This window comes from Amaranthus tricolor, chromosome 7 (genome assembly GCF_026212465.1).
Source record: "Amaranthus tricolor cultivar Red isolate AtriRed21 chromosome 7, ASM2621246v1, whole genome shotgun sequence".
NCBI classification, from domain to species: Eukaryota; Viridiplantae; Streptophyta; class Magnoliopsida; order Caryophyllales; family Amaranthaceae; genus Amaranthus; species Amaranthus tricolor.
The window spans coordinates 27,893,112-27,916,440 of record NC_080053.1 but is presented as its reverse complement, the minus strand read 5'-3'; the positions used below and the strand labels follow the sequence as shown (position 1 = coordinate 27,916,440).

Sequence of the window (23,329 nt, the reverse complement as noted above, 5' to 3'; positions counted from 1 at the left end):
CTAAATATAGTTTTTCATCTTTGTGATACGAGTTTGATTCTCATTATCTATAAAAAAAATACGATTTTTTTCTATTTGTAGTTACATGTAAAGTAGAGGTGACTACATAATAAAATAATTTTCCTTAATATTCTTCTCATTAAATTTGTGTTAATATATAGTTTTTATGATGCGTATTTAGAGCCATTAAAGCTTAAAGTCTGTTTTAAAAAGTTACAAAAAGTAAATGAAAAGAAACAGAAAATAGTTAATAGAGTTTTGCTTTGATCATGAAAACCAAAAACAATAAAAATAAATAAATAAAATGGTGAGTACTCAATTGGATCCGATCAAAATGAACAAATTAAACCCAGGTCAATAGATCAATTCAAAGAGGTTCAAAGTGTTAAGTGTCAAATTCAACTAAATTACACATAATTCCAATTCCCTTCCCATAGTTTACGACCAAGTGTAATAAAATAAGCTAAGTTCATTGACAAAGATATCACCAGTACAGCAGCGTACTAATTGTAAAAGTCCCAATTAAACCCGTCAAAACAGATTTCAAGTTGGGTTATTTTTAATGAGGTAAGAATCGATCATTTCAATGGGTCAATCAATTTTTTATAAAAATCTTATCATTAAATTTTTTCCAAAAAAATAATACAATATTTTTCATTTTTAAGTAAAATATTTTAAAATAGAATAAAAGACAATTGTGACAATATACCGATTTTAGAGATACAACAGTGAAATGCCAACTCAAAATTAAAAAATCAACTATAATATATTGAGCCCCTATTAATGATGACGCCCTAATATGAAATTAAAAACGGATCAAGACGATTAGACTTGATTTTAGTCAATTTGACACAATTTTTTTTAGTATTTTCGAGTTGTATCATTTTTAAGTTAGAGTCGAAATTTTCAAATTATAACCCAATAATTTTCGATCAGATTTCACATCTACAATGGATCGGAACAAATTTTGACATATTCACTCCTATCCTCCCCACAACAATAAAAGATTTCAGGCATCATAATCATAAATTTCATGAATATTTTCCATTAGTTATCTTCTTTCACATTATCCAAAAAAAACTATTTGATTTTTAATATCTTTAATTACACATAATTAAAAATTATAGAAAATTAATGTAATAAAGATAGACAATTAAGAGAAATAAAACAAATAAAAATATACAATTAAGACGAATAAAACAATAAAACAGTATTGATTAGTAAAATAGTATAGTAATTAACTAACGCCAACCATGAGTAGTATTTAGGGTCTGCATACTAACTGAAATGTTGAAGCATTAAGGGGAATCAATCAATAACATCCGTAATATTATATCTCATCAAACAAACGGGTCATTTTTCAACTTTAACTACGAACTTCGCTGCATCACATAGAGATTCAAAAATGGCGTCCCAGGACATTCCATCTCCATTGCATCTCATTAGACAACGCCATACATTTTACGATACCTCATCGGACTGTACGAAAGTAAAAGCAGCAGGTTTGAAACATGGAAGACGATCCAAAAGGACTATTCAGTTCACTACATAATAAACGTACTACCTAAATGAAGTTCGTTCTTATAGATACGCATGAAAGAGATGTTGGGTGAGAATTGCTTGAAGACACGAGCATAATGGAGCTTTCACCACGTACAATTGGGATGATTCTATGACTCAAATGTTGAATTTCTGAGGCACTCCATCAAAATCGTCAAAATCAAAACGCTGTCGTTCTTTTCCAACCTGAAGCGTAACACGGAAATTGCGATGAATCTCATTTAAATGCAATTCCATACCAAAGTTAAACGAAAAATGTTTTACTAAAACCGCAGAATTACCTTTGTTAGGTATAGTGGATCACACGAAATATGTTCATCTACAGAAGCTAGTTTCTTTGACAGAGTCATTATCCTACAGGAGAATAGCAAAAAAATGTTACCGACAGAAATTCCATCAATTGAAAAAACCAGGGTTGTCCTTGGGCTTGAAGATGAAGAAAAATGAAGGTGAGTAGTTGATGTGATGATAACGGGATAAACCCATAAGGTAAAGGTGATTTGGGGAAGGGATGTCATAGGATACGGGAGTAATAGTCACTCATCACCACCATCCTGAGCCCGAATACCTTCCCTTCTCTAATCAGTACTTATATCATAACCTTTACCACCAGTTAATAATGAACCTTCATATTCTTTAGTACCCCTAATCCAAGTCTCCAAGCATCCGTATATATTAGAGCAGTAACCATGGCAGATAGAGATATCAAGAAAAACAAATGCATGATTAATTTATCTGGAAATTTCAGCATTTTAGCCACAGCTTATAAATGTAATAGCTACACAAGATACATTATACAGACAAGTACATACATGTATATTTCATCAAAAAAAAAGCTAGAGGCATTTCCTAATCTCCCAAAAGAAGAAATCAAAAATAAGAAAACCAGGAAAAAAGATTATATGACCAGCAATACTCTGACCACTGCACCTCAGACTACCATAACCCAAAAGACCAAAAATTTACAACATGTTTTTACTCAAATGTCACGTGGCTCCCTCCTAGGTAAAGTTTAGGGGTCAGATACTCGGATGTACACAACATTATCCTTCTAATGACAAAGATTTGTTCAATTTACCGTTAAGTGCAAACACCAATGGTAACTTCACATAAACAAGAAAAGCAAAAGATATAATGGACGATTTTACCTATAGTCCATTAGAATCGGAAACCAAAAAACCACACAATTAATTTTAAGTCTTTAAGAATCTACCTATGAATAGAGTAGTCTATATGTTCAATCATCTCACACGTCTTGTACTGTTCTGGTTCCTCAAGGAATTGTACCATTCCATCTTTCTGGTTAATTGTAGCATGGATATGACCATCTTGGATCTGAAAACAAGAGACAGTAATTGCACCATGTTACTTATACTTGAGGGTAGTATGAAAGATCACAGTTACAACAAATTTAACACTCAAGAGAAAAAGATATTAAAAAAAAAAAAAAAAAAAGACTCAAGGATTCAAATATGACCACATCACAACCAGCAGTTCTATCACAAAAAAGAAAGCTATGCTCACAATCAATATAACGGTTCAACCACATGTCCTATATACCATTTGAAGTACATGCATCTCTGCTTCCTTGGCACTATTTAATTGCACAATATTGGCGATATCCTGAAGGGACAGAGTCAAGTATGTTTGAGTCAATCTCTGGATATTTCGTTTATAAATGGATGACACCACCTGCTTCACCAATCCCAGATTGTTATCCTAAAAAAAGAAAGAAAAAGGTGTGTTAATTTAGCCAGCTTCCCAACTCAGCAATAATATCAGAAAGCATTAACTCACGTATCAGATAACTCACTGCTTCAAACTTTTCCTTGTTACGCTGAACAAACATCTCGAGATCAGCAATATTTCCATTGGTATAACTATTAGCTAGTTCTAGGTAGACCTGTTGTCAAAACAACAAGCAATGAATTCCACAGAACTTACTTCAGTGCATAAACTAAATACATATAAGCAGAGAGAAACATGTTGCATCAACAAAAGATGACAAACTCAAGAACTGTTAAAAAGAGAAAAGAAGCTTAAAACAAATGAATGCCAATTATCAACAAAGCGACAAGTATGATAAAAAAAATCTAACTAACACTAAAAAATCAAAAATGACATGAACAAGTAGGCCAGTCAAATCAAATAAAGAAACAAGCAATAAAGGAGTAATAAATTGGGTCTCCAAGCAAGCTGAAAGAGAATTCTGAATCAGATTATGAGTATGACAAACTCAGCAAAAATGGAAAATATAGAAATAATATTACACAAGATTAAGACAAAGTCGAGAAAACCTTAAGATGGATGCATAACATTTCATCATATTATTCTCCTCTTTTTTATAATAATCCTAATACTCCTGTCCTCAAGAAACCACATAAATCGCCTACACCAATGGGGCATAAGGAGGATTTTATCACATCCTCCTTAAGTGACTCACTTCAGCGCCCAATACAAAGGGTATAACCTTCTAAATACGGTTTTGGTAACGGTCGTGAAACGGATTTGCGGTTAAATCTAATTATGCGGTCGTCTTGGCCTCCATGCTGGTGGATGTAAGCTTTAAAAACCTTTACAATATGGTCACAATACGGGGAAACGGCGATATGTTGCACTATGATTGAGTCACATTAGAAGAAACCATCCATTTATTCCAATCCTATAGCTTACTTGAATGGGACAGCATCCCATCCACCCTATAGATTAATAGGTTTTCTCCCCTACCAGGAGCCAACAAATTGACCTCTCTTTAGTTGAGAAATTAGCTTTCACAACAATACTTGTCCATCCAGGTAATAAAAAGGTCCAATGGAAAAAGTCTAACACGTAGAACAAAGAAGCTGGGGTTGACTAAAATGGTACTATAACTATAACTTTCAGGCACAAATGTTGAAAGAAATGCAAATTGAGCTCCTGCCCCTTCCTCAAACCACAAGGACATCAAATTGTGGTCATTATAACAAGGTTTTAATAGCATGCCCGCCAACATACCTGAGTAAAATTCTTCAAACTCCTCTGAGCAACCGAAGAAGTATACTTTGGAAAATTGGTGGAGAACTGCACCAGACAAATCATTATCAGAGGTTGTGCCTCAAATTAGAACTAAAGAAGAGACTAGGGGTAAGAACAAAACTTAAATAATCCATGTAAAATGTAAACAGAACAAAGACCTGTCCATGGTGGATAAGTGAAACCATTATATACTTTTTGTATGCTTCAACAGCTATAGCATTTAATATAGACATTGGAGCAGTAACAACCTGCACAAAATATAGAATTACCAGAACATCCAGGATAAAACTTAGCAAGTACTTCAACTCTTTCATACTATCATACCATGTAAAATGTACAAAGTAAAAACACCAAAAATACAAGGGAAAGGGGGTGAGAACATGATAATTGATAAGGGACTGCGGGAAGTAGATAATCTATGCAGTTACATGGAATATGGAACTGGTAGAGTTGCAGTTACATACATATTGATATTTTGCAATTACTTTAACTGCTAAGCATAAATGAATTTTCACAATAGCCATGGAGAATAAAATGGGTCACGATAACAAGGGTTCGAATTTAAACGACCTTCCCTCTCCCCCTTGCCTTACGTACCCCAGAATCACAAATTAAAATTAAAAATGGTTCACAACAAGAATTAGACTTACATTGTGAAGAAGCTCCAATGCTTTCTCGAACTTCTTTAATCCAATACAAATCATTCCCCTGCCATTAGAATTCAACACAATTAGAATTCAACACAATTAACATAAACGATTAAAGGGTATTAGGGATAAGAGACCAAGACAAAGAATTGAGCTTAAGCTAAAAATTTGCATCATGGAATGTTGGAACTCTTTCAAATTTCAATGGTACATGTTACAAATTATATAAGATTGACATGCTCTGCATGGAAGAGACAAATTGAGTATTGCGAGGTCAAGAGAACGAGATAAGAAAATATATAAAATTGAGGTATATAATGAAAGATAAGAGAAAAAAAGTTTGTATGTGATAGTTTAGTGGTCAAAGAATGTTGAAGTAGAGGTTTGCACAATAAGTGATATAATAAAAGTGGATTTATGCATGCCAAATTGACCATTAGCTACCTTCAGTTGGGGAAATTTGCTAGATCAAGATAGCACAATGGCATATCAGTCATCGCAGGTTATTCATTAGCTAAACACTTTCACAATGATGGTAATCTGCAGTACTAAGCATGATATTTTTTTAATGATGGAAAAATATTTAAAGGAGCTCCTAAAAACCAAACTATTTAAATTAGAACAATAAAAACCAAACTATTGAAAATTAGAACAATTTAGTCCTTCAAGTTTCAAAAAATAGTCATAGTCATCAAACTTCATGATAAGAAAGAGGACAGACAATATTTATGTATAGAAGAGAAGAGAATAGGCTAATAGTATCTCACCCATAGTAACAGTACAGAAAAAGGTCCTTTGGCTGCTCAATCTCAAATACATCATCCTTGATGACAGATAGACCAACCTTGTAGCATTTTCCCAATATACAAAGAAGAAGAAAGTCGGGATGCAAAGCAGTCAAATGTTCAGAAGAAGGCCGAATTTTACGGATGGCAGTCAGCATGGAGGCAACACCCCTCATGGGAGTCTCAAGCAAAATAACTTGGTCCTTGAACCTCTTGCATACACAAATAACTACCACAAGATGAAAAGATATATGTGATGAGTCGGGACAAAACAATAAATTCATATATATTTACAATCTAAAATACATGAAAATGTACATACATTTATGAGGTGCAAGACGGATTTGCTCAACAATGCAAGAATTGATGAATCTCGCAACCAATAAAATGACATCATTTGCTTCATCTCTCGATACTGAAGATGTGTAAACATCCCTGGCAATGACATAGTTAAAAAAACTAACAGTATCAGCATGTGATGATAACAACGGTTATATTAATATGTATGAATTAGATACTCGAATTTCGTGCTATTTGTTTCAGTTACAGCACAAAATCTAAGTTTTTTAGAATTCATATAACCTAAGCTAGTGCATCAACTAACAGAATTCGATTTTACAACATGTCAATACCCCAATGCCATAAGTGGGATTTGATAATCCAGTGTATGCAACACTACCCTTGTAATGTTAATTTATCATGTATACATTCCTAAGCCTAATTTGCAAAACAATCCAGTATGCACAGAGATAACTTTAAAAACGCATACTGATATGAGATAAGTGCACCAATCACCCGGATGGCACCTCTTCAGTAAATACCCACCCTCTGACCCCGCCCAACTGCCCAGGCCTTGAAAAATCAATTGCAAATACATTCATACATCAGAAAAGGTATACTTAATCGTAGTGTTGAACAAAAAACACAACAACTGAAGCAAGATATTCATAGTTCATACCAACCATATCAACCAATAACAGGTCACAATTTGACATTATATCAATTATTAACCATTAACAACAATTCCCATAATCTTAAATCAACAAAACCAACCTAGAGCAATAAATCCGACCAAACTAATTAGGGTTTATTAAAAACCTGAAGCAACAACAAAACCCTAGAAATAAAATCGCAAAATATGATTATAATTGATGAAAAAATAACTTAAGAATGAGAAAAACATACAACAAGTAGAGGTAACCAAGAGAATGTATAGATGGATCAAGATGACTGAAAAAAGAAGGCAAACGAGAAGAATTGAGACGAAGGGAATCTTCAGATTGTTTAAGAATGTGAACAAGTTGATTCAAATCTGCTACGCTGCTTGAAAGCCCTTGAATTTGTGCCACTACTCGTTCTACTGCATCCATCCTTGAGACTAGCAAATGGCGAGAGATGGAAATTGAAATTGGAATTGGAATTTAATTTCGAAAGCGATTGATTTGATCATCCAATAAGTAACAGTTCCTCCTATCCCTAGTATTTGTTCTAATTGGAATTTGTTATTTGTATTTTGTTATTTGTACGAGACGTCTCACCATACAAACTCTTCAAAATAAAAACTCTATAAGTTAAAACTTTTTAATATTGGGCTATTTAATTAAATATGAGACCTTAATTAAAACATTTATTTTTTCTTTTTCTTTAAAAATTAATTTTATTTTTTTGTTTAACATATCATTTTGGAATTAGTGTATTAAAATTGACATTTTAAATAGTAGGGTTTTGTATTCCATTCTCACAGAGTTGCTCAATTTATTATTAACATGTCTTATATGGACCATCTCACGGTGAGACACCTCATACAAAAATCTATGTTATTATAATTATACATACAATAAGTAATCATTTTAATATAATTTTTTTGCTAAAGCAATGACTTTTTGGTGTTCTATTAATATGTTGAAATAAATTTGTTAGAAACTTAGAATTGTGATCATAATAGCTAAATTGAGTTATTAGTTTGCCTTATTATAATTGATAATTTAACCAAATAAACTGTAAAACTTACAAATTTATTAGACGAAATTTCATAAATTATGTTACTGGTGAGAATGAAAGACCTATTTCAATAAAATGAAAGAATTTCAAACACTAAACTATCTCACGATTGTTTTAATCGTGTTTTAAAAAATAATCGAGAAATTATATGTAGTGACCCTGAATTTTTGGCTTTTCCACAAATATTTTTTTTAAATCCACGTGGTGATCTTAACATTAGATACTACTTTTGCAAAAAATGCAATTTCTAAGAACATCCATCAATTTGGAACATTGTCTTGAAATGCATGTCATACAAATACACCAATATAACAAACTCAATCAAGCTTCACTATTAGTCTTGCTCGACTTTTTCCGCTTAGACAGCTCGGAAGACCCTGAAATCGTAACATCACTGCGACCTCGTCCCATGTCTTGAGTAGATTGATTGCTTAACCTGGATGTCTTAGAGTTGCTTCGTTTTGAGTGGCCTGATACATCAGTGACTCCAGACTGAAAGCTTCTTTTGCTGCTACGGTTCGATTGGCTCTTACTTTGTGAATGTGAAGTTTTATGACTACTCGAAGGTGTTGCAATCTGATGCGAAGTATTCGTTGAAGTCGCAACTGCTTTTTTCTCGTAAGCTAATACTTCTTTCGGGTCTGGGTAACGGACAAGTGAAACATGCCGCGAAATCTTTCCGGCTGACGAAGGAGGAAAAGAATGTCAAGGAAAGACCCAAAAAGTAAAGACTCTACAATAAATTCTTAAAAACCTTAACTATAGTTTCGGACATACCAACTTTAGGCCCTGATGGAGAGGATAGAAAGACCGTTATATCAGATGTCTGAGCAGGATAATTGAGCAAATGGTAAACTTTGCCTGTAACAAGCAAATAACATTACAATAACGTTTTACCTCAAAAAAAATACAACAATGTCGAACCCTTAAATCTAATAATATGAGGTCGGCTGATTTAACGTGAGAGAATAGCAGGAATAGATAATATACTTTACTCGACTCAGTCCAAAGGTAAACCTACATTGGGGCACCTAGTCCAAACAGGCGATTAAATTTTTAATTCAGTCCTACTTATTAATATGTGATATATAATATAAAGACTGATTAAATACCACATAATTAATTAAGTAAAGTCAAGTGGACAAAGTAGTAGAAATAAATCTCAAGGTTTATGATTCAAATTTTTATACAAGCTACCTTTAGATTTTATTTAGGGGGCGTTTGGTTCGCACAAGGGAATCGGAATGGAATGAGGAAAGGGAATGAAGGAGAAAGGAATGGATTCCCCTAATTTAGTCTAGTCGTTTGGTTGTGTTCAGGAAACGGAATGAACTGCTCATTGATTCCCTTTGTGACTGTTTGGTTCAAGTTGGATTAATTGATTCCCTTTCAACAGAGATTAGGAACAACCCAGAAAAGGAACAAAACAATGGCGAAGAACTTCAATTCATCGAACAACAAAACGATGTTCATCAATGGCGGTACAGAAATCTATGTAGAACAACCCAGAAATCCAATTCATCCTACAAATCCAGAGATTAGGAACAGAAATCTAAATGGCGGTACAGAGATTACAAAATCCAAAACGATGCAAGTTCATTCACTCGAACAGAGATTACAACAATGGCGGTATAAGTCATAAAAACAACAAGAACAATGGCGGTAGCTAGAACAAGAACGCAACAGAAACAAAATTACAACAAGAATCAAAAACGCAGGCTTTCATCAATGGCGGTACAACACAGATTCAACAAGAACACGAAGAAGAATGGCAGCAGCAAAATCGAGATATTCCCTTTGTAACAATCAACACGATACAGTGAGAAATCTAAAAAGGAGAAAGAAGAAAAAGGAAGACTCAACTGTTAATGGAAGATTTAGGGATCTAGTGTTAATGGAGGAAAGAGAAAGAGGAGAAGAAGTGGAGTGAGATTAGGGATTTGGGGAGGGAGTTGAAGGGGAGAGCAAGTGAAGGACGCGCAGCAGCAGCAGGAGGAGGAAGGACGCAGCAACAATTTTGGTGAGGAAGGAGGCGCGAGGAAGGAGAAAAATGACAGTAGGGTTGCTGAATGAGGGAGGGAATGGAATGGGAAAGTGAAGGGGAGGTGGGGAATGAGGTTTACCTCATTTGGGTAAACCTAAAACTGAAATGGGGAAAGGAAATCATTGAAAATGGGAACCAAACAACATCAAAGGGAATGGGGTATTTCCATTCCCTTTCCCTTTCCTTAAGACCCCCAACCAAACGCCCCCTTATTATTTTTAAACTAATAGGGACTTTTTGACCCAACTAAAAAAATTTGCCTGAAAAACAAAATATTGGAATATTTTACTTGTTTTTACATAAATATTTTACTGACATATCCTCTTATTTTTAAAATCCTAGTTTCGCTCTGGCATAAACTCTATCTAAAATAAATGTACAACTATGACAATCAAGTCTAACATTCATCTATATATATTTCCCACTCCATTTATTTCTATCTAGTATGCTTTTGTAAATACTAAAACTCCATATCATTATTCATTCCTACAACAGAGTCATTTTCAAGATACGTCCTCCTATTCTAATATCCTCAAAGTTCTAGCCTTCTACTTCTCTAACTAGTCCATTTTCTAGTTTTCTTTGCACATAACCAAACAAATGTAATCGATTCTCTCATTGTTAGACAATGACTACAACTCCAAGGCTCTTTCTTATGTTTTACATATTGAATTCTTCCTTTTGGGTATGCCCATTAGTTTATTTAAACACACATATCTTATCTACTCAGTATTCCTACAATGATCTCTTCTAGAACGTCAAAACAAAGACCTAACTAAAGTAAAAAAAAAATAAAAATTTTGCAACTTCTTTAAAGGAAGCCATGGTATCATATGCAATACATCCAATCCTATTAATAAAACAGCTTGGGTGAGAGCATTTATATAAGAACATTCAGGGCATAAGTAAAAGATACCAGATTTATCTTCAACACTACCCAAACGTCCGTCTGAATCAAGCTCCAATGACACTTTTTGGCCATCAAAATCAGGTAACTACACAAACAAGAAATAAGCTGAGAAAATAATCCAGCATATTTAAGTCATAGCAAAGCAAAAATCTAATAATCATCCAGTAAAATATCTCCTTGAAATGTATGGCATTATAGAACATGTCACATTGATCACCTAAATTTATAATACTTCCCCAAACTTTTTGCTTAGAACTAGTTCTAGTCTACTTGCTCCGTGTCAGGCTATAAAAGTAGCCAGTACACAGCTCACTTGTCAGATTCAAATATGAATGCATAGTTCTCAAATGACTTGTCGGATTCAAATATGAATGCATAGTTCTCAAATGACTTGTCGGATTCAAATAGGAATTCATAACCCTCAAATGATTGTTCTTCCTATTCACTTAAACAAAATTTGAGATTGCAGCATATTAAAGCACCTTATGACAATGATGACTGGAAGTATAAGTCATGACAAGCAAGAAAAACATATAAAGGTCATGCCAATGCTATCAGCAGAAGATAAATCTCAGCAATTCCATAACAACAGAGTAAAAAACAGAGAGCAAAAGCCATGTATCAATAAATTTCACCAAATACCGGCCAGTGGCCACCCAAGCATGACACCCTAAATAGTAGAGTTAATCTCACATGATTCGCTAATCTCCTTGCGAATCTCGACTCCAAAAAAGCAAATTATGGTGATTTTGGCTATTTTCACCGAATCACCAATTCATACAATGAACACATCAAGGGATTTTTGATAGAGAACAAAAAAATATCATCTAGAAACACCCAAAAATAGCAAATTTAGGAAATTCAAATAAAATAGGAGATCAAGAGAAAAAATAAATACTTGATCATCAGCAAATTGAATGAACCATAGTTCAGTATCTTCATTCATCTCGATATCAATAAGTGATTCCTTATTATCCTCTTCAAAATCAGGACTAGGAACATAACCCACCTCCTTTGCTTTAGTTGCTCCTGCCATATCTTCCCTAAATCAAATAACCCACATAATCATTCACTGGAACCAACAAAACATCTTTGATTAGAGATGACAACGGGTCGGATACTCGGATATGGATTGGGTCCAAATTATCAGCCTCAAATCAGTATCGGTGAATCCAGAATTCGGTTCGGATCGAAAGCAGGTCTACACTTATTTTGGCGCATTTGATTGAATTTTTCCTTGTGTTTCAATACTGATAGAGTTGTAGTCTTAAATTAATGATGATAATATACAAAACTATTAATTAGAATCCAAGCTACATCCATTAGTATTATGAACATAAACATAAATATGAGCATAATCAAACTAAAATCAAAATTCACAACAAATAACCCAAATCAAACTAAATATGAGCATAATCAAAATCCTTAAAACAGAAAATTCTGAAACATCAAAAATCAAAGAAAGAACATTTAAACATTGAGTGCAAACACAAACATAGTCTGAAAAATGAAACTAGACATTTGGTATATTTAACAAAAATGAACAAATCCATAATACACCATCGAATTTAACAAGAGCGACCCTAACATACCATTGAGAATACATAAAAAACATCAAATTTCAAACCTATCATCAAAGAACCCCTAAGTCTCTAACATCATATTAAAGCCAAAACAGAAAATACACAAAAAATACCATCGAAAAAACTCGAAAACCCCTAATTTGAAGTACGGAACCGTAAAATTCCTAAAGTAAGCAAGGAAAACAATGAGGAGTACCGAGTGGTCGGTAGTGGGCAGTTGGCAGTTGGCAGTCGGCAGCACAGCAATCGGAAGCACCGCAGTGGCGCCCAGCAAAAGCGACAGCGCGGTGCCGGAGACAACGAGAGGCGTTAGCGTGTGCGTGAAAAACTGGCACCGTGACTGAGTGAGGGAGAAAGGAGTAACGCTTGCTGGGCTTATATTCTAAACGATAGAAATTTAGGTTTAGTTTTTGTCATTTATATAGTGAAATTAAATTTTGTACTTACCGTCTTTGATCTATCATACTTATTATATTTGATTTTTATGTAATTTAATAGTAGTATATATTAAAAATTTCACTTTACTAAATTTTTTTTCTTAAGTCGCAATATATAAATTAAGTTTGAACGATAAATAGTGTCAATAACAATAATTGTAGTGTAGAAGTATTTTAGAACAACATAAGTATTATTTTTAAAATGATTTTCTAGATTTAGGGATTCGAGTGTAGATGTTTTATGGGGAACTAGGCTCTGATTCGTCTGGTTAAAAAAATACTTAGGCCACCAAAGTATAATCAGACTCACGAATTTGGCTCAGATCTTATATCAAAGGATATTCCTACTTTGAACGCATCTTTACGGTTGTACCGCTTATACAATAATGGTTGAAGTTTTCTTCGGTTCAAGAAGTGTTCAAAACATATTATGGTTTTCACGCGTTCCTCCAACAGTGCTCAAGATGTTTAAAACAAACTTATTGATATATTTACTTGACTTTAGAATTGAACCCAACTCTGACTTAACATCAAAGGAATTTTAAATAATGTAATAACCAATGTGAACACAAGACTCAGTTTTAAACAACCCGAAATATCTTACCTGAAATCAACTTGATGAATAGAATAAATACCATTTAGAAGTACTTTAATTGTCAAAAGGTGAAAGCCAAAAGCAAAACACATTAAACACTAAGTTAATTCATAATTTTCGTTGTTGAGGTTGCGTTTATTGTCAAAGAAAAACTAAACATATATTGTTAATCCGGCCCATAAAAAAATTTTCATATTGCTTTTTATGATATATCTTATTAAATTCACATAATTTTTGTTTTTGCTTATAACTCATTTTTTTCTTTAATTCTCATAGAAAATTTAATATATTTTTCATCTCAGCTACACATTTCTTTTAAAATAAAATTTTATTTTCTTTTTATTAGTTATCTAATCAAATGTTTATGAGCTAAATTTGGTCTATAAATTTTCATATAAAATAATTTTATTGATAAACACATTAGATTTATGACTTAAATAACTAATTATTTAATTTCGTGTCACCGAGAGAGGAGAGTTGTTACACGAGTTAAAAAACAGTAGTAGTAGAATGAAGGGTTGAGGGCTCGGGAGTTGGGAGGGTTTAGGGAAACCTATGTTAAAGTGTTCCCTAGTTTTCTTCCTCCATTGAAATCATCTGTTCAACAATGGCGAAAGGCGACGACATAAAGTTGAGGAAGAAGAATAAATCCCTTCGAAAGAAACTTGCTAAGGATCCTTCCTCTACTTCTGCTCGTGTTGCTTCTATTATTGCTGCCAAGAAGCGTCGCCAATCCGGCAAGCGCCGCAAATGCCAGGTCTCTCTCTTTGTCTTCTTTCCTCTTTTGTTTGTTGTTTCTTCTGAATGTTTCATTGATTGAGTTGTATAGTTAGTGAACAATTTAATGAATTACAACAAATTGATGGCTGAATGTCAAGCCCAACACTAATCAACTTAATTGATGGTCAAATGATGTTTGCTAATTGCATGTTGCCTTGTTATTGAGAAAAATTACCCTTTTGTACATGGTTTTTTGTTGATTACTGTAATGAGTAACGAAGTAATTGGGGATTTTGGAGTCAATGTTGTTTTTATGCTAATGGTGTGCTTGGTTGAAGGTAAACCTTCTTCTTGTTCTATGGAAATTTAAAATGATGATTGACTTTTTCTGTTTGGTTGAAAATTCTTTAAAGAAATGGAGGTGTTTGTGAAGTGATGGAATAGTGGAGGATTTTTTTTTTGTTCCAATTCTGGTGGAATGTGTTTGTGAAGTGATGGAATACGCTTTTCCACCCTAATATTTCATTTTAATTCCCTTTCAAACCAAACAAATGAAAATGAGGAAAATGGGGAACCCCAAATTGAACAATCCTTAATTGCTTAAAAGCAAGAAAGGTAAAGGGTATATATGAGGATGGACATTCTATTTTGATGCCAATGTTGTTTTTGTTCTAATTGCTCAGAAATTTGCTACAAAAAAAATTATATATTGTAGATTTAGGGAAGTTACTGTTGCTTTTGCTAATTTTCATCTTCATGATGATTTAATATGTTACATTTTAGGGTATGTGCTTTAGTCTTCCCACACAAGAGGATCCTTTTAATGAGACACATGGAAAACAAGATATTAGCACAAGCAAAAGAAAAAGCATTCCGCCTCAATTAAAGATTAAGAAAATCTCCAAAGATGATCAAGTATACATAGATGGTGAAAAGAAAAAAAGATTGAAGCAATCAGAGTTGAAGAATCAACAAGAGATGTCTGTTGTTGGAAAAAATTTAGGAAAAGGAGGTTTACAATCTCTTGGAATGGGTGTTCCTTTAAGTGATTGCCCATCTAAGTTTATTTGCTCATGCTTAAACACTGTACAAAATCTTTTAGTTGATGATGGTTTGCTTGATGGAGATCAAGACAAATTCTTATTTTTTGACCCATGGGGAGTTGAATTCTGGAAGTCTTACTTTTTAGGGAATGATATATTGGAGAGCAGTAATAATGGTCCATCTGTACAGCAAATAGCATGGATAGCCTCTACAGCAGCAGACAGCATTTCACAGAAGGAGAATGATGGCTTTTGCTTTACCGGTCCATTCATGTTATATCTTGTACCATCATCAGAAAGAGCGAGTAAGGTTAGTTGGCATAACTTTGAGCTTTTCCCGATGTGAGCTGGATTTTACAGCTTAGCTTCTTGTTTTAGTTGTATATGTATGGCATATGTGTTCTAATATCTATGATACTTGTGTTTCCTAGCCCTTCCTCTTCTGCCTCTGTTTTTCCAGTCTCTTCTTGCTAAACTGTGATATTGTCTCATTGCATATCATTTTTTTGAATACTTAAGTTGACCTTGTAATACATCTTGTATCTCGAATCAATCTCATAATATTACCAATTTTATACTCTTAATAGATTATGATGGCTCGTTCAATAGAATGAATGAAAAGTAGTGTTTGATTATACAATGACGACTATTGTTAAGTAATATTTATACAGTAATGGATTGATCATGACAACATCCAGTAAATATTAAATACTAGTTTTAATTATCGGTAGAAAATTAAGTTATGATCATGCTTTCAAAATGTTGTTAACCTTTTAAAATTTTGATGTGGATATGGAATCCTCGAGGACACTTTCTTTGAAAAACACTTCTATAATGATTTTTGCTTTTATTGATTTCATTGATGATGTTGTCCCTGCTGTATATGTTTATGTTTTAGTTGGGGCCCTTGCTCGGAGAAGAAGGTGAATATTTAGCTAGCAATGAAGAAATTTTAGCTTATTGTATAAAAAGAGTATTAGTAAGAGAGGAAATTATAATGACATAATGGAACAGTTGATGTTTCAATTTCTGTAATTGTAGCTTATTGGTATAAAATATAGTACTCCATACATAAAAAAATAAAAAAGAAAAATATATAGTGCGTCATATTACGATCTATTATCCATGTCATTTCTTAGTCTATGTTGGCATATGTGAACATTATTCTCATTATTATGGATTTTTTTTCGTTTTACTTGTTATTTACTGAAGAATCCTGTAATATAATCAATATCTTAACTCTTAAGCTCTGTTTTCATTTATAGTTGAATTACTTTTCCCTCAAAGTTCAAAAACCCTGCTGTAGAATATATCATAAAAATACTTACCTTGAACCCAATTTGCTCTTATTTAGTACAAAACTTGGAAGAATTTAGAATTGTAAATTAGAATCACTTTTATGTATTCAAGACTGAAATATAGGGATATGCATTGAAGTCCTTGCTATATCAACATTCTATTACCCCAATGGCTCAATGTAATTAAGTGGCTTTAGTCTAGACTTTTACATAAGCAGGGTTTGGCCGTTTGGGGGGTGGATATACACATCCTTACCCTAGTTACCGATAACAAATAAGTTGTTTTCGATGAACCATTTATAGCACATCATTTGCAACTTCACATTAAAAGGTGCACAAGATTTAATGAGCCTATTTTGATATATTCCGTTTCAATCCTCTTGTAATACATTTTAAAAAGTGCACACCCTTGGTTGCTTACTGAAAAAGAATTTTGTCCTATTACAAGTTTAATTACATTTTGACTTTTTTGAAGTTTTTTTTGGAGGCTTGTCTTACTTGATTTGTTTGGTTTTCTTTCAGGTGCGTTCTGTGTGCAGGCCTTTAAAAGCCTTCGGCGTACACACTGTGAGTTTACATCCTGGTACTTCAGTCGAGCATCAAGTTCAAGGGTATGTCTAGGATCTCAATGTTTTACTTATTATTTAGCGTAAACACTTATTGTCTATTGCTGATAGATATATGTTGTACTTTTCTTTTCATAATTTCAATTTTTGAGGATAAGTGTATAAATTTTTCTCTTTAATTTATATTGATCGTGTAGTCTCAGGACCACGAAGTATTGTTTAGAGGCCTTAGGAGAAAATGCACTAGTAGATTTAACAATTGTGTTGAGTACTGGTATATTTGATAAAAGGATGTTAATCACTGCCTGATATATTGATTTCCTATTGTAATAGTCTTGTTGGGAAACTCACGTGCACCTTTATCCCATAGAAATGATCTTTAATTTTAGAGAGAATTTGAAATTAAAAATCCCAACCTTGTGGTGTTTAAGTACATAAATCTCAATTTTGACATTTTATTTAAAAATTCTAACTTTTAGGGGCATTTGTTTTTCAAGCACTTGAACCGGTCAGGTCAAAAGTGATACAGGCAAAATCACACTGGTCCACATGTATTTTTAACAATCAAAAGTTTTTGTTCAAATGGTTTAAAAGGAAGAAAAACCTAAACTAGTTCCCCACCCATTCCCCTGCAATCCCCCACACCACCCATTTGATTATGTTCCAATCATCTTGACTTACAGTAGAACATTGTAGCTAGATCATGTTTTCTGGTGTGAAATGCCGAGTGTTTGAATGATCTAATATTCTACTTATTTGTCCTCCGATGAACGATTTTTCTGTGTTGTATCAGTTGTTTATGTCCTTACAAGTAAATTACTTTTTATTAAGTAAAAATTTTCTAAGCTATTAAACTAAACTTCACACAAAAATCATAAAGGCAGATTTCATCAAGAAAATAAGCAATAATCACGGTACTGTTCTTAGTGTGAAAAATAATCATTAAGGCAGATTTCATCAAGAAAATAAGTAATAATCATGTTACTGTTCTCAGTGTGAAAAATAATCTCTTCTAGATAACTTGATATGAAATCAATCTCTTTCTGCGCCAGCACATATGAAATGGATATTTGTGGAGAAAATTTTAAATGACATTGGCGTTTCTCTCGGGAACAAAAGGACTTCAGAGGATCAGAGGTTGGATTGATTGATGATTGAGGGGAGGGGACCCTGGGTTGTTGCCGTCATCTATGTTGGTGGGTTATGGGGTTGATGAGGAGGACGGTGAGCAAGGGGACGGGGCTGCAGATCCGGTGAATTGGGTGGTGGTCAGTTTTTGGTGTGGGGCAGGGGATGGGGTAGAGTAGTGGTTGCGAAGTAATATTTCCTACTAAACTACTTGTTAATTTCTACTTCTGAAGGAATTTTTCCTTTGTACTTCATTTCAAGCAACATACGCCAAGTAACTAAAGACCTAAACATGTTTAATATTTAGGTGCTTATCAGTTATCAATTTTAACTACACCTGTCAAAATTTGATCCGACTTGAAACTCAAATGAAAATTAGTGGGTCATAACCCTGAAAATATGGACCCGGAAGTACAGCAAAAATTGAATCATACCCAACTGTAACCCGAACTTGACCATTTTGACTTGTTTTCTTAATTTTTTCAACCTTTTTTGTTCAATATCATTTCGAAGTCCACAATATTTCTAGTCAATTTTTGTGTTCTGTCAAAATATTTCTCTTTTGTGGTTTTAAAATTGGTATAATGTTTCTTTTTTATAAAAAAATATTATTTAAAATAAATTATTTTATTTATTTACTTATTTGGAGAATATTAATGATAAAATAGTTTTTAAAAAGAATTATTGCCCCGTTGGGTCGATCCGAATCCTATCTTAACCCCTCACAATCGTATCGACACGATCCAAAGGTAACCCGATCGAAAATTGACCTGAGCGAAAGTGACCAGATCTGAAATCCACCCACTCGACCGTTTTGACAGTTCTAAATTCACAGCTTTTGAGATAGAAAAAAAATTATTAGTCCATATCGGCTTGCTTGGATTAAGTGCCATGTGCCATGCTTTTTAGTTTTTACACTATGGATGTGACTCCTTTAGTATTAGTTTTTTGATGATCTGCTTTCTTCTTCTGCAGCTTAAAGAGTTGTGAACCTGAATTTGTTATTGCGACACCTGAACGGCTGAAGGAGCTTGTTTTGCTGAAGGCAGTTGATATCTCTGGGGTTTCTTTACTGGTAATTGTTATTACAATTTAAAACTGTGAGGCATTTGCTTTGCTGCTTTCACTCTTGCACATCACATGAGTGATTGGTCCATTTGATTCTTGTCACTGTAACCTATAACACTCCACGTATCAATGCTGAATATACGCGAAGGAATTTGCGTGAGATGTTAAATGTTGGAGTGGTATAGAAGAACACTTGAGACTCGAGACTTGAGACTTGAGACATGTGACTTGAGTTGAGACTTTAGAGCTATCTGCCTATGTTGTAGAGGATGCAGATGCTATACAGTCCTTATGAGCGGTTACAATTAGATAAGGAAGACATGAGCTGAACAAATTATTCCCTTTTTCTCTCAATACATGCGTTATTTAACCTTTTATGCAAGGTTTTTGTGAGCATGGAGCAAACATTCAGGGATTGAGGGATTATTTATGCAATTGATGGTTTAAATCCATTAACGTGAAGGATAAGAGAAGTACTGTTTTTCTTTTCTGCTGTGTTAGATAGGCATATCATAGGTATTATATGTGGAAGACATTAAGTTTAGATACAAATGTGAATCTTTTGATTATTTGTTGGGAAAAAAATTGATTTCACCAAATGCCAAATTATCTTTGAATGCGGGGTATTTATTTTTAGACACTCCTATTAGAAAATTGAAATAAGTCTCATCCCGAAGAGTAATCTAGACTCTAGAGCCCCATAGAAGTTTCCGAATTTTGAATAGAAACTAATGAGAAGTCTGGAAAATTTCTAGGTGAGCATTAAGGCGGACCAAAAATTTTGATGAATGAAAAATTTCCTGTTACCCACATTTCTTTTTAGCAGCAACACGCCCCATATTGGCAAATGCCATATTAGTTGGATCTTTTCTTTTTTGGGTATTTTTATACCACTATCTTTCAATCGTCTCTTCTCCTCCGCGCTCTCACATTTTCTTCCCCTCATCCCAATTGCCTCATTTGATCCCCCTTTTTCTCTATCTTTCTCTCTCCCTCCCTTAATTTTGTGCCAATTACTTGGTTGCGACCAAAAAAAAAAGTATGCCTATACTAAAATGTGCATCTGTAGCATAATGTGCATGAATTATTCCCTTTAATATGATAAATGATTTGTACTTTTTTTCTTTTCCCTTGTAAATATTGATGAGTTCAAAGTTTCTGCTTGCTACAAAATGGATTGTTATGCTATTTACTGATCATCAGCAAAAGATACCCTTGTATGACTTGAGATGGAAAACCTAATAAGTTTAGGCGCTAACAACTTGCTGTGTGCCTGGTTTTTATCTCTCCTTCCTTCTCTTTCTTAGCTGTTTGTTTTTCTGGACGAGAGTTGCAAGGAAATGCAGAAGGACTAGATTCTTGCGTCTCTCTAGGCCTCTACTACTGACCAATTTGTGGGCTGGACCAACCTAGACCTTTGACAATCTTCATTTGCTAATATTATTACAGCCCAAGAATTCTACTAATGATTGTTTTGGAGCGCTGTCCTTTGGAAATTGGTTGCAAGAGAAACACTCATTCTAGTCAATCCACCCTTTGATAGTCCCAAGCTTTACTCCTATGTTTATATAAATCCACCGAGATTAAGGCTCTGCTTGCAGGGATGAAAATGATAAAAATTCTGATAATATTAAGGGGTCGCTTGGATTTAGTGTAAATATTTAAGAGAGTAAAAAAGTCAAACTGATGAAACAAAGGTAAGTAGAGGTGCAAATGAAGTAATTGAAATAATTGTGAAGAGGTAGAATGAGAGTAAACTAAAAAAGCTGAATAAATAAGGAGGATGATTTCCCTCATTTTGAGGAAAGTATTCCCCCACCCTCCCCTAGGGTAAATTTATACCCAATATGAGGGAACTAATCGCTATTTTATCCATTTTTCATTACTTTCTAACCAATTCTTCCACCTCTCTAACAATCAAATTCCTTTAATCTTTTATCTAATTAACTTTGTTTATGACTTTTTTTTACCTAATTAAATATTTACACTCAATCCAAGCGAGCCCTAAAGGTTATTGAAAGTGTTCTAGTTGCACAATAGGTGTCAAGTGGAAGTACAACGATTAATGTAGCATCTATATCCTAACAAGCCATGATCTTCCTTTCCTAATGGCAGATAGAGTTGTTATTGCAGTGCATCACTCCATATACCCTTGAATATTGGGGAGGGCTTAATATTGTTTAGTCTGAAACTGTAATTCCCTCAAATGAGATTTTATCTAAGCTTTATTACTTTCCAACATACATTTTATCCAATTGAATGGGTTTTGCAATATCGGATTTTGGACCATAAGTTAGAGGGGGCCAAAGTTATTTTTTAAACACAAAAATTAGGGGGACCAAGATTAGGGCTACAATGAAGGTCTCCCCTGGCTTTTTTGATCATATGGCTAATACAAGGTCACAATCTTAGAACTTAGTTTTCGACTTGTAATTACCATTGTTTGAAGCAAATCGTAATGTGTTTTTTTTTTGGTATTAGAGTGAGTTATTACTTCTCTAGTTTTTCATCTTTAATATTCTGGGGGGCTGTGCTTTCAGGTGCCATTCATATTGTCATTTTTGTTTCTTTGCTCGTAATATCCTGTTATTATATGCTAATTTGTACATCCAGTTTTTTGAAATTATTGTGCTGTGTTTGTGTCATACTGAGCTATCATCGTTTGAGCAGGTTTTGGATGGAATGGATAATCTTTGTAATTGCCTTGATGCGGTTAAATTCATCAAAAGTTCAATAAATGGGGATCCCTGCACAATAGTTTTCCAGGGTTCCTCCAATGATTCCAATGTTGAAGCAATTCAAAGTATTCTCCGGAAACCCTTCGACACTTTGTGCCTCGATCAAACTAAAAGTTAAGACATCTGAACTCTGAAGTGCTCTTCAAATTTTGTATTCTAAGAGGAACAAAATCGTTAAAGGCATAGATTTAATGAATTTATCTTGGATTGGAGATGATGAAATCAAATACAACGCCTCTGAAAATCGAGGAGGAGACGAGTTTGTGCAGCATATCTTTGTAAGTTGTACAACAAAGTAGCGTTGAAGCTCCGATTTTTATTAGACTCTGTTGGATCATTGTTTGCACTTCTTTTTTGGAAACAAAAGAGCTATTCTTGTGAGAGATCATTTTTCGATGAGATAACCCAAACAAGAAGCTCATATTCTCATAATATGTACTAGATGAGTTATATAACTTATGTATTAGGCGGGTCTCTCAATGTTACCGTCTTATACAACAATTTGTATACACAAAAAACTTGCTTGGCTTCTTGCTAGTTGTGTTCTTAATAAGCGATCAATTTGGGATCCACCCTATAAATCATATTCCCATTTATATGAAAAAGTGCCCCAAACATTAAGGACGATCCCCAAATTGATGGGCTGTATAATCCGACCATTCAAACATTACATACAATAACTTTTTAATCAAATCTTTTTGGTAATTTCTTTTATTAGTCAGAGTTAAAATTATAATCGATGTTTATATTATTTTATTATCTCTGTAAATAGAGAACAATTTTGGTATATTTTCATCACACTCATAATATATCTAATTTCATCTCTTATTTCAACACGATCACTTTGGAGTGACATTTTGTTGTTGGATTAATTGATTGACTTATTTGACCAATAAGACATATTAATTTTTTATTTTGTTTTATGTTTAGCTGGTTATTACAGAAATGTCTGGTAAAATTAGTTGTTGACTTTTGGCTATTTATTACAAAAAAATAAATCAAAAAGTCATTGAAAAATCAATTCAAAGTAGGTTTTGAGTTTTTGCTTTAAATTTAGTTTTTCAATAAACTTAAAATTGTCTATCAATCATTTTTTTAGTTATTTAATCAACTAATAATTGAAAAGTAAAATATGACAAATAATTTACCCAAAGACAATTGTCTAAATACATCCTCTAAGGTGTTACTTAT

The 23,329-nt window shown here is 33.6% G+C and overlaps 3 protein-coding genes across 5 annotated transcripts; 1 reads left to right on the top strand and 2 right to left on the bottom strand.

Moving 5' to 3' along the window:
* Positions 1-1,185: 1,185 nt before the first annotated feature.
* LOC130817978 (COP9 signalosome complex subunit 3) lies at positions 1,186-7,531 on the bottom strand. Of its 3 annotated transcripts, XR_009043900.1 has the most exons (12): positions 7,193-7,529; positions 6,330-6,442; positions 5,990-6,236; positions 5,226-5,283; positions 4,734-4,823; positions 4,555-4,620; positions 3,374-3,463; positions 3,121-3,279; positions 2,774-2,895; positions 1,842-1,914; positions 1,565-1,746; positions 1,186-1,479 (listed from the first exon to the last, which is right to left on the bottom strand). XR_009043900.1 is itself a non-coding variant. In XM_057683985.1 (11 exons), the coding sequence occupies exons 1-11, from the start codon at positions 7,375-7,377 to the stop codon at positions 1,678-1,680; spliced, it is 1,272 nt and encodes a 423-aa protein (XP_057539968.1). In that variant the 5' UTR covers positions 7,378-7,529; the 3' UTR covers positions 1,186-1,677. The 3 variants fall into 3 exon arrangements, 2 of the variants coding, with proteins under 2 accessions (XP_057539968.1, XP_057539969.1); XM_057683985.1 differs by having other exon boundaries at positions 1,186-1,746; XM_057683986.1 differs by lacking the exons at positions 1,186-1,479; positions 1,565-1,746; positions 1,842-1,914 and having other exon boundaries at positions 3,085-3,279; positions 7,193-7,531.
* Positions 7,532-8,143: 612 nt separating this feature from the next.
* LOC130818082 (mediator-associated protein 2) lies at positions 8,144-12,936 on the bottom strand. The gene is made up of 5 exons (XM_057684116.1): positions 12,742-12,936; positions 11,861-12,005; positions 10,969-11,047; positions 8,786-8,869; positions 8,144-8,691 (listed from the first exon to the last, which is right to left on the bottom strand). The coding sequence occupies exons 2-5, from the start codon at positions 11,996-11,998 to the stop codon at positions 8,330-8,332; spliced, it is 663 nt and encodes a 220-aa protein (XP_057540099.1). The 5' UTR covers positions 11,999-12,005; positions 12,742-12,936; the 3' UTR covers positions 8,144-8,329.
* A 1,125-nt stretch (positions 12,937-14,061) lies between these two features.
* LOC130817960 (uncharacterized) lies at positions 14,062-22,855 on the top strand. Its single transcript, XM_057683951.1, has 5 exons — positions 14,062-14,334; positions 15,081-15,650; positions 17,161-17,249; positions 19,308-19,407; positions 22,071-22,855. Exons 1-5 carry the CDS (start codon positions 14,185-14,187, stop codon positions 22,254-22,256), a joined length of 1,095 nt encoding a protein of 364 aa, XP_057539934.1. The 5' UTR covers positions 14,062-14,184; the 3' UTR covers positions 22,257-22,855.
* Positions 22,856-23,329: the final 474 nt, after the last annotated feature.